The 12,162-nt window shown below is 42.0% G+C and overlaps 1 protein-coding gene across 1 annotated transcript in view; it reads left to right on the top strand.

Moving 5' to 3' along the window:
• Positions 1–11,246, top strand: part of FZD6 (frizzled class receptor 6) — a 38,592-nt gene extending 27,346 nt beyond the window's left edge. The window contains exons 5-7 of the mRNA XM_066623086.1: positions 991–1,139; positions 4,551–4,994; positions 5,870–11,246. Coding sequence (XP_066479183.1) covers positions 991–1,139; positions 4,551–4,994; positions 5,870–6,035 — 759 coding nt within the window. The 3' untranslated portion in view covers positions 6,036–11,246. The remainder of the gene's footprint in view (positions 1–990; positions 1,140–4,550; positions 4,995–5,869) is intronic.
• The last annotated feature ends 916 nt before the right edge of the window (positions 11,247–12,162 follow it).

The following is a 12,162-nucleotide window of genomic DNA, read 5'->3' as shown; positions in this document are numbered from 1 at the left end:
TACCGAGCTAAACAAGCGCATCGGTAAAGCAGCTACCACGTTTTCCAGACTCACAAAGAGAGTCTGGTCCAACAAGAAGCTGACGGAACATACCAAGATCCAGGTCTACAGAGCTTGCGTCCTGAGTACACTTCTGTACTGCAGCGAGTCATGGACTCTTCGCTCACAACAGAAGAGGAAACTGAGCGCTTTCCACATGCGCTGCCTCCGACGCATCCTCGGCATCACCTGGCAGGACAAAGTTCCAAACAACACAGTCCTGGAACGTGCTGGAATCCCTAGCATGTATTCACTGCTGAAACAGAGACGCCTGCGTTGGCTTGGTCATGTCGTGAGAATGGATGATGGCCGGATCCCAAAGGATCTCCTCTATGGAGAACTCGTGCAAGGAAAGCGCCCTACAGGTAGACCACAGCTGCGATATAAGGACATCTGCAAGAGGGATCTGAAGGCCTTAGGGATGGACCTCAACAAGTGGGAAACCCTGGCCTCTGAGCGGCCCGCTGGGAGGAAGGCTGTGCAGCATGGCCTTTCCCAGTTTGAAGAGACACTTGGCCAACAGTCTGAGGCTAAGAGGCAAAGAAGGAAGGCCCATAGCCAGGGAGACAGACCAGGGACAGACTGCACTTGCTCCCGGTGTGGAAGGGATTGTCACTCCCGGATTGGCCTTTTCAGCCACACTAGACGCTGTGCCAGAACCACCTTTCAGAGCGCGATACCATAGTCTTTCGAGACTGAAGGTTGCCAATACAAATACAATACACCTGGGCAGATGTGGGGTCCTTCCCACACTTACAGCACTACAGTTCTGAGTTTATTGGGCAAATTATGACAAATTATAAGTATGCAGGGTAGGTACAAATTCTATCTTTAGTGGAAAATGCTCTTTAGTGGAAATTGCTGTGTCACTGTTTATTTTGTCTTCTAAAGTGTAATGCAGGAAAACCAATTTTTCTATTGTGTTCTTGATGAATGGTTATTGCTTTCTAGGTACAGATATTGGCAAGACCAGAAATAAGTTTGTTTCTGATTAAATACCTGATGACTTTAATTGTTGGCATCTCTCCAGTCTTCTGGGTAGGAAGTAAAAAGACCCTTTCGGAATGGGCAAGTTTCTTCCACAGGAATCGCAAAAGGGAGTAAGAGAGCCTTTTTTTCTTCCTTATGTTAGTGTTTGTTCCTAAAACTAGAGGGGCTATTACTGATCTGCTTTGAAATTGTTTGTGGTTTTATGTCTTGTGTTTCTTTCTGACTTTACTCCTCAGAGTGCTGGTAGTACAAAAAAAAGCTAAAATGCCACATTTTAAAAATGGTACTTCCTGTTGCCAGAGTTTTGAGCTACGGTCACTATTTAGGTGCAACAGTAGTCCCCTTCCTTTTCTGTTTTGCCTCCTGCCCCCCCCCCCAAGTCACAATACAGATGCATCTAGTCCATGTGGATTAGCAACAATTGGAACAGGAACAGCCCCTCTTTCCCTGCTTGAACATGTGACTTTTGTGTAATTTGTGCCCAATTTCATAGTGCCAATCTTGTGCCAACTGCAAGGTTTAGAGGTGTCCGCAGGCCCTTAAATGGGTCTGGATTATTATTTTTTTTTGCTAACTAGGTGCAAAGCAAGTTAGTAAACTTAGGACCCAGTCCTATCCAACTTTCCAGCTTTGATGCAGCCATGCCAATGGGGCATGCATTGCAACCTGAGCTGGAGAGGCACTCATGGAGGCCTCTTCAAAGTAAGGGAACATTTGTTCCCTTACCTCAGGTCTGCATCGCAGCTGTATTGGCCCTGGAAAGCTGGGATAGGATTGGACCCTGAGTTTTGTTTCATCCTGAGCAGTATGGTTCGGACGTAGTCATCTGCTCTGTTCTCAGCCTGCATTATTGGCATGAATACTTTCATTCTGTGCCACTTTTTCAGCAGGCTTGTCTGACTGCTTTACTTCTGATTCAGCTAGAAATTATTTGAAGATTATTCTGAATTTCTTCTTTTTATACTATTGTGTCCAGTGGTTTCCCACAGACATAATTCCTACTCAGTTTACTTTGCCCCGTTAGAAGTAGGCTATGTGTAAGTTCCCTTGGATATACTCCCTCCCCATACTTTCCTTCAAATTTAATGTGGTTCATCCTGAATTCGTAATGTGGTTTTTAGACTTCTGTATGTCCTTCTGCTTCTTCAGTCAATCCTTGCAGACTATTTTTTTCAGTCTGCATTCTTTGATGATGAAGATATAGATTCCTTTCCATACAGTCTCCTCCTTCCCATAGTTTTATTGTTATTTCAGACGGTTTTAATTGATGGACTTTTGAGATTTATTCTACAGAAATATAGCTCTTATTATGCTACCAGTTAAAATCAGACTAAAACTGAGATGTCTACCCACTTCTCTGAAGTAGTTAGTAAGTGAAATACTGCTGTCTTATTGCACTAAAAACTTCTGTTACTTGCATGTGCCATCATATGTACAGTGGGGTGTGATAACACTTTATTTTCTTACATGCACAACTTTTCTACCAGTGAACTTTAGCTATTGGTTGGTGTGCTACTTAAATGTTCTAACAGTTCACCATATATGTGGTCAACAGTTAAAACCACATATTCCATGGCATGCAGTACAGGTTGTGAGGGGAAGTGAAAAACCAGTTTTGATTTGATTTGGGGGCAGGAAGAAGAACTGCTGTGCAAAATTTCACCAAACAATAAGACTGGGAACTTGAAGGCTATGTAAGCCTCTTTCTGGTAATTGTTAAAAATGTTGGATTAGAATAATAGAATACTAGAGTTGGAAGTGAGGTAATCTCGTCCACCCTTTGCTCAGTGCAGGCAACTATGGCATCTCTGACCAGGTGGCCATCCAATGCCAGGCAGCTCTTATAGCTAGGAAATGCTTCCTCATGCCCAGTCTAAATCTGCTTCCCTACAGTTTCAGCCCATTGATTCTAGCCCTCTCAAACCACTGTGTAAGTTCTCTGTGATAGCTCTTCAGGTACCTGAAGAGATCTGTCATAGTCTTCTCTTCTGCAGGCTAAACATACCCAGGTCTTTTAACTGTTTCTCACAGCACTTGGTTTCTAGTCCTTGGTTTCATCCTAGTTGATGGTGATGCAGGGTGGCCCCGTATCTGCTGAGGCTGGACAGAGACTGGATGGCCACCTGTCAGAGATGCTGTAGTTGACTGCACTGAGCAGGGGGTGGATGAGATGGCTTCCCTGGGCCTCCTGATAAGGCATTAAAAATGACTTTCTGTTTTACGAAAAAACCAGAAGTTACTCAGTCTGAGCCTGGCAGAGGCCTCAGACATTCGTCCGCAGATTCTACTAGACTTAGAGGACCCTCTGGAGGTGAGGGAAGCAGAGCTCACCACCGGAGGTTGGGGCTAGGCATTCCTCCATATGTATGGATTCAGGTATCTGCGGGTGAAGGGTTCCTGAATGGAACCCCTGCGGATACAGGGGCTTGCCTGTACATTATTTCATCCTTCTCAGAACCCACTCCAGCTTATCAGTGTTCGATAACTTAAAACGTGGTGCCCAAAGCAGGATGCACTGTTCTAAGTGAGGTCTGCCTAGTGCAATATAGAGTGGAGTTATTAGTTCACATGATCTGGATTGTACAACTCTACTAAAGTAGCTGAGCAGTTTGTTTACTTTTTTTGCAGCGGCATCACACTGCTGACTCATATTCAATTTATAGTCCACTAAGACATTCAGACCTTTTTCACATGTGTTGCTGCCAAGCCAGGTTTCAGATAAATGGACAGATTGATCCAATCCTGCAGAGGCGTCCTTTAGAATTGAAGGAAAAGAGGATGAAGGCAGGGATTGGAGGACCAAGGAAGAATACAGTTGTGGGTGAGGGGAGTCCTAAAGCTCCTAGTGTTTGATGAGGTTGTGTGCTCATGGCGGTAAAGATGTGACCAAGTAAGGGGAACTTAGTGTTGAGGAGGCTGAAGAAGCAGTAAGGAGGGATTGAATTGCAAGTGTTAGATGATTTGGCTGGTTAGAAACTGTTGTTCAGATTTCAGAGTACAGAATGTTGATCATGGCTCTAGTTTCAAATTCCATTCAGCTAGACTCACTAGATAGATAGCCTTGAGCAAATTATTCTCTCTCTCAATTTCCCCTTTATTTATCTGTGGATAAGAAAAAAAAGGAAAGAATGTGCCTTTTTAATAATTCTTAATAAAAAAAGACTGCTTGAATCTTAAGCAGTCACTAGAGATTATTCTATCTCTGACTTTGCTTTTATAGTTACCACTTTCGTGGGCTCCTTGGGATGATGATCCCTGAGATTTCATAGATGATCCCTGAGATTTCATAGTAGTGCTATTTAAATGAAAAATAATGTGACCCTATTTCTATAGACATCACATATAAAGAGAATAAAATTATATATTAGTTGCACTCTGATATAATTTAAAATAGGTAGGATTTTGATTCTGTCACTGACTTCAGTAAGACGGGTGTTTGTAAAACTTAGTGCAGTTGCACACCACCTACTAAATAATGATGGGGGATAGTGATAACCAAACTGCATTGTCTTATTCTCCAGCCCAATCAGCGAGAGCCGAAGAGTGTTGCAAGAGTCATGTGAATTTTTTTTAAAGCACAATTCTAAAGCAAAGCACAAAAAGAAGCACTACAAATCCAGCTCTCACAAATTGAAAGTCATTTCCAAGTCAATGGGGACCAGCACAGGTGTCACAACCAATCATGGGACTTCTGCAATGGCAATTGCTAACCATGATTTCCTAAGCCAAGAGACGATTACTGAAATCAAAAGCTGTCCAGAAACATCTGAGCGAGATATGGAAGCAGATGGAATGCCCAGCCAGAAAGTGGAGGTAGAAGAGTTTCCCCACAGCGAACAGAGTGCATCGCAAATACCACCCAGCCCTAGAGTGACTTTGGAGCAGCTGGAAAAAAGAAACAAGGCAGATACCATGCAAGATCTGGGTGGCTTATCTGAAAGCTTGAAGAGACTAGCTGAAGGCAGGTAAGGCACTCTTACTCAGTTTACTTTATCTTGTGCATGCTTTTGTTACTACTTCAAAGGAGAAAATAGCTTGCATTTCCCTCAAATAGCAAAGACGAAAATAAATTTTACAAACACGTTTTTATCTCCTTCAACTACAGTGTCTCCATCACATTAAAATATATTGGGGTACCAGAGACCCCCAGCCTCTTTAAAAAGACAGGCACCAAACATTAACATTTGATTATTAAGTACAAAAACTCCTTTTCCAGAGAGTTTTCAAAAGAATTCAGATCTATCCCACTAGTCATGGAGAATCTAAATTCCTTATAAAAGTGAATTGTCACCTCTCCCTTAACTAAAGTAGGTTCTAAATCCTTAGTAGCATGGACCCAGCATAGTGAGAGGTGTGTACCTTTTTCTCTTACCACCAAGAAGCATTTAAGAAGATTGTAGTTCTATTGAACTACTGAATAAGAATTCTGCTATTAATTGAGTAAGCAAGAATGCCTTATACTGAGGCAAATCATGAGTCCATCTAGCCTGTTGTCAGTTTTGAGTGGCAACTGCTTTCCTGGGCCTCAGACAGAGAGAACTTCCTAATACTTGTTCCCTGAGATCTTCAGCTAGGATTGTCAGGATTGAACCTGAAATGTTATGCATACAAAACATGTGCGATTTAAGCAGTGTAGTCCCATTGGGCCTTGTATGTAAGCTTGCAATCCTACACACAGTTACCTGGGAGTAAGCACCACTGAACTTAATGGAACGTACTTCTGAATAGACATGCTTAGGATTGCACTGTAAAAGGGGGTATATGTAGTGGTAATGCTTGTTTGTTGCCTTGTTCTTCATTTGTCTCCAACATAGGATATTTCTTTTTTTATGTGCAATAGGACAACTCCTAAAAGTGACATTGTTGAAACGCTTCTGCTTCAAGTCAGTCATCCACGCCTTGATGTGTCCCAGCCGGGCAGTGCCAAGGGATCAGTCTTGCTACTTGCACACCCTTCTTCAGACTCCAGAAAAGCTCAGGAGTCTGGTAATAGCTCAAACACTTGAAAATAAGAAAATAGTCATGTGTATGTCTTCAGTTCCTGAAAGTGTTACACTGGAAATGACTATTATGTTGTGCCTTGAAAGTAAGCATTACAAATGCACACCCTTCTTGTCTGTGCTTCAAGCAAACCTGAATTGTATTGTGAAGATGCCTAACAATACCGGCACTCCCCAAATATGTAAGGGTTCTGTTCTGAATGCCCTAACAGAAGTTGATTCTTACGTAAGTTGGAACAAGAGGAGCTACCTATGTTTGCCACCCTTAAAGAAAACTGGGATCATTCCCAGTGTGCACCTCTTCTTTTTGTTTAAAGAACCTGTGCAGAGAAAGGGGTGAGACTGCTGTGTTCTGATCTTTGGAGCACAGTGACCTGGCCCCTGCCATCTTAATTTGCCTTCTTTGCCTGGAAGGCAAGGGGTCAAATTGCTGTGCTCCAGAATGCAGTGATCTTGCCCCTTTCTCTCTATAGGCTTTTGCACAGCAGAGCAAGTGGTGAGCTTTACAGAGCAGCAGGTGTTGAGCATGGGTGGCTCCTCTTGTACAGCCCAAACTTTATGTAAAATTGAAATTACAAATCAAAGCTTACATGAGCTGGGGAGTGCCTGTAATGTCCTTTTTTAAAACTCAGAATGTGTTTCAGGTTAGCAGTGGGTTGAAGACAAAAAATAATATAGAATGAACCACTTCAGTACAGTTTTTTGCATAATGCTTACAAAGCGGGGTGGGGAAGGTTTGATACATGAACATTACTGGAAAGTGTATTTGTTTCAACCTCCTGTTAGTAATGCTATTTTTACTGTTTAGATATTCTATCAAAAAGAGCTCTTCTGCACTGGAGTAAAGAAGGCCATTTAACAGAATATCCAGGCAGCCCTATTCTCTGTAGATCGTTGTAGATTGCAACGGAGCAGATCACAGCTAAGGAGTGATTCTGTATCTTGCTTGTCCCCTCTTATAAACTGACCTTAGGATTGCCAACCCTGACTGAAATTGTTCCTAGAGATTCCCCCCCCCCCCCAGTATGACATAATGTCATTAAGCCATGGAGGCCATGTGAAGATTACCAGGATTGATTTTGGTAGTGACCTGAAGAATCCTCAGGGCTTCGGTCCTGTCCTGAAAGGTTAGCGACCCTGCCTTGCCAGGGAACCTCACTCACTTTCTTTATTTCCCTCTAGTCTCTTATATCCCAGCAGTGACACCAAGACCCAGACATGACCTGAATGTCTGTGCCAGTGACCCAACATCCTTATCACACTACACTTTTACTGCATAAGAACAGCTGTGCAGGTTAGATTGGGGCAGAAGTAGGATCTCCTCTGCTCTGTTGGGTGACATCCTATGGATTTATGTGGCTCACAAAAGCCATACAACTGTGTACCAGCATTTATTAGGGCTTTTAATCCTTGGTGGGACAGTCCTTTAGGTTGATCAATGTGTTACAAGTCTATACACTGAAATAGAAAGGGACTATGGAATTAAAAAGCAATATAAAATAGCTATTTTTGTGTAAATTTTTGCATAGAACTACTGTTTCCCTTACCATGCAAAAGTAAACCACTTTTGAGGTATTATGAGCAATAACCTGGGTGTTTAGCTGCTATACTGACATATCCATGCTAGTACCTTCAAATACGAAGCCTGAACACAACTTAATTTTTATTTATAAAGTGACATTCTACAGATGTTTTTACTAAGCTTTGAGGACTTAAACTTTATAAAAATCACACTGTGTTTCATCATTCTCATGGATATAGGGATTGGCCTGGAAAATGAGAGGCAAGGCTGTATTTGCCAGAAGGCATATAATCCTCTACATTTTATAAACTTCAGATCACATTATTTTTAAACATCAAATCTATGTTGAATCATCCATGATGAAATAAGACTTCTCCAGCATCTCAGCCTGCAAATAAAATATACTGATCAGCCACACTTGTCTGGTTCCAGTTTGTCCTTGATACAGACTTGGAATTTTTAATGGTGAAATTCCTATTCCAGAGGTATAAAACAACTCCTGGGCTGTTCAAAATGATAGTCTAGATCAGGGGTGTCAAACATAAGGCCCGGGGGCCGGGTGCGGCCCACGGAAGCTTTTTATCCAGCCCTCAGGCTCTCAGCTGCTGAGCCATGCTGAGGTGTTACTGCTGAAAGGGCAACCCATCTGAAAATTGAGCTCTCCCATATTTTGAATATGATCAAGATATGTATATTTTCTCTTGTCATTTGCAGTTAATGAGTTCCCAAGTGAGAAAAAGTGCTTATTTTTTATCATGAACTGTTTAATGACATCACTTTCTGCCTAATGACATCACTTTCGACCCTCAGCAGGCATCATGAATGCTATTCTGCCCTCTGTATGAAGAGTTTGACACCCCTGGTCTAGATCAGGGTGGCCAAACCACGGCTCACAAGCCGCATGCAGCTCTTTGGCATATAATGTGTGGCTCATGGAAGTATGTTTGCCGAGCTCCTTTTTTACATCACAGTTAATATAAAAGGGAAATAAAAAGGTTCTCATGCTTTATAATTATTTACCTGGTATAAACTGAGAGTCCACTGGGTTAAAACATAACTTTAATGTTCATGGTGAGTAAATAAATTTAAGAATTTAAATGCTTCTTAAATACTGCAGCTCTCAAGCATCTGAAGTTTTATAGTATGTGGCTCTTATATTAAGCAAGTTTGGCCACCTCTTCTCTAGATCAAGGGTGCAAAGAAGACAGTTCAAAAGGCTGTCTTAGACCCTTACCTGGACTAGATTGTTCTTGCTAGGTCCATAGCACTTGTATATAAATCTGGAGGAACCCTAGACCCAGGTTTGTCTTTACTTCCTTAGGAAATTAGTCATGGAATCCTGTTTCAGACAGCTCCTCTTCTGTGGAGCTAGCAAGATTGTCTTGTTAAACTGGTTGCATTGCATCTGTTCAAAGTTGCTGATTGTCTCAAAGGTTAATATCCTGGGCACTTAGATTGTCTATCTGAATCCTGTCCTTTGCTGAAGCACAGAGCCAGTGCGTTTATCAAGAAAAAGTATATCCATGGTTCAGAGGCCTGAGGGAAATTCCACCCCCTCATAGACACACTTTGTTGCTGATATTGTGTTGGATTTCATTAGGTCATGTTCCTGAACTTCTTGAGCCCTTGACTGACAGCAGCTTCAGACTCCATCTTGTCCAATTGTGCAATGATTAGGGGTTGTTAATTCTTATGATCTTCTGTCCTCCTGACTTCAAGTCATGTGGGAACCTTCATCTCTTGAAATTTTTCAGTTCTGAACAACCTGTTTGCTACCTTTACTATAACTGATGTACAAGCATTGGGGTATTTGAGTTGCATTATTCCCTCTTGCAGTGTTTTGTAAAAGAACAAAGGGATGCATGGACATCATCTTTCCCATCTTTCATTGCAGTTTGTTCCTTTCAGGGATGGTGCCATTGGCAGTTACACTTTTTTCAAGAAGAGCACAGATAAGGGAGGCCCATGCCTCCCTGTTCCTTCCCCAGTTTTGCCATACCTGTGCACATGGGCACACATGCCTGCTCCCCTGTGGACAAAGGGGGTAACATGTGAGTGAGTGGCAGGAGGGCAGGTGAGTAGGGACCCTGCTTGCCCATCCACTCATTTGCTCTTGTCAGTGGGAACTGTAAGCAAGCAAATGTGACTCCTGCACATAGAGGGGGAGGAGAGAGGCTTCCCTTTTACTTACCAGGAGCAGGGCACATAGCCTCCTTCTTCCGCACTGCTTCTGGTCCAAATGGAGTGGTGCATTCCCAGCATGCATTGCTCCATTCAAACTCGAAGCGGCACAGAGAAAGGAGACTGTGCGATATGCTCCTGGTAAGTTGAGGTACCACAAGGGGGTGGACTCCATAGTTCTCTCTCTCTGCCTACTTGGTTCTTTGTAAGTAATATGGAGCGATGGTATCCTTCCCCCCTTCCTCCAGCAGCTTGTGCTCTCAGCAAGTCAGAAGAGAATCTGAGTGGACTGGCAGGCTGCAGAGAGCAGCAGACAATACAGGCTTAAAGTTTGTGCGTATCCCACCCCTACAGAGGTGCCACTTCACAAGACCACTTCAAGTCACTTCATGGTAAGGCTGACCCTGGACACAGAAGATGCCACTGAATGCTACTTTCCTGAGTTTGCCCAGGCTGGTGTCCCCTTACATCATCTACCATGATAGAGTTCTACAATCTTTTCCAAACTGATTTTTGGTGATAAATCAAAACACTGGTTTACAGAGATTTTGTAATGTGATTTCTTAAATCCATATATTACTTAAACATTCTTAAATATGTTGTTTGGCCTGTTGTGCGTATTGGTGTCACTGGCAGCTTCCCTTCCAAGGTAAACACTAGTCATGGAAATCTGAATCCAGATTGGGACTACAATGGGAGAAGAGGGCTAAACTTCTTCCTTATCATGCTGCTGTCCCAGTCCAGATTTGGGCTTCTTACATCTCATATTTACCACATCTGCTCATGTGTGGCCAAATTATAAATCTGAAATCATGTCTACTTTGGCTGTTAGGCAATTCAAATATGTTGCTGGTTTAACATGTTGACTAATTTAATGTAGGTTTGGACAACCTCATTTAGCAATGGTCTATATATCAGGATAAATTTTGTGTGAGAGATAGTCTCCTCCTCCTCTCTGGAACAGTAGACCCATTGTTTACATTGGGACAATTCTTTTAGGTGAGTAACTCCACTAGAGAATGGTGTGTTTAACTGACCCATTGCCGCTGATGTACTTTGCCTCCTTGTTCCAGCACGTGACTTTGTTTAGTTTGCATACCTGATTAAATGATATGCTGTCCTGTTATATTCCACTTTGTGCGGTTCTGTTGGATTCTGTTCTGAACCCCAAGTGAAGCTATTTCATAAAATGTTGCATTAATGCTGACTGAATAAGGAAGATAATTCTGGAAGACCAGGATGTTTCCTGTTTGAACTATGAGATACTGAAATGTTGAATGTATTATATTCTCTGAGTGTTGTAACTTCTAATTTATTGCCTTAAACAAAGAGTGTTGGTGGTTCTACTGGATCCTTCCTTATTAGCACATAATTTTCTTCCAATTATTAGGAGAGATTGAGAATTGTGTAAAATATTCCTTATGGAAAAATAACTTTTGCAGTTTGGGTTTCTTACTGACACTTCTGTAAATTTAAAGCTTTTGTACACGTTTTGGCAATTGTATTTTTACTATACGAGTCAATAAAGATGTTTCTATACTATAAGAAGCATGTGCGTTATAGTTTGTCTGAAGGGCTGGGGTGGCATCTCTTCAGTCTCTTAAAAGTTTGGTTAAATACTGTATAAAAAATTGCATTGCTCGAAAAGAACAAGTTCATCTTGTTCAGCATTCAAGACTGGGTGCGCTGGAAAGTTGACACTGAGTTTGTGATGGCAATAGCTGCCACTATTGTTTGTCCCCAGCATGTGCTAGTTAGTATGTTATAGTACCTCTGAAGATAGTAGTGCTTAATAGGTCTACCCTCCATGAATCTTTTCTTTCTGTCAAGTGTAAACCAGTGGCCGTTGGTGGATCTGTTATGGTTTTCCTTCATTTTCTTTTTTTGGGGTATGAATTAAACCCTAACCTCGCATGCCCTTTATGTAGAGAATATGTTCCAGCATCATTATCCTGGTAAATTAAATTGCCTCCCCCCCATCTCTATAGTCCCTTTCTTGAGATGGCAAAATTGGAACACAGGATCTGAACACAGACCCTAAATAAAGGCACACCACATATTTATATAGTGGTATGAAGAGACTGCCATTTTTCATCCTCACAAGTTCTAATGTATTCATTGCTTGTAGGACAATAAAGGCTCAATCCTATCCAACTTTCCAGCACTGATGCAGCCACAGTGAAGCCCTGAGGTGAGGGAACTAATGCCCCATAGGCATCACTGCATCAGCACTGGAAAGTTGAATAGAATTTGGCCCTGAACTTATTTTCTGTAAGCTTTCCCGTGATGTCTGACCCACCTCTTAAGAGTGATACACAAAGTGTAAATTGGCAAAAGTTGAAAGCAATTAACTCCTATGTTAATATCCCAGTGCATAATTACCATTTTTGGTGAGGGAAATACTTGTAAGCAGTGTTTCTCTTTGCAGCA

Source organism: Tiliqua scincoides, chromosome 4 (genome assembly GCF_035046505.1).
Source record: "Tiliqua scincoides isolate rTilSci1 chromosome 4, rTilSci1.hap2, whole genome shotgun sequence".
Classification (NCBI taxonomy): domain Eukaryota; kingdom Metazoa; phylum Chordata; class Lepidosauria; order Squamata; family Scincidae; genus Tiliqua; species Tiliqua scincoides.
The sequence above is the reverse complement of the archived record's forward strand: the minus strand, read 5'-3'. Positions and strand labels throughout refer to the sequence as shown.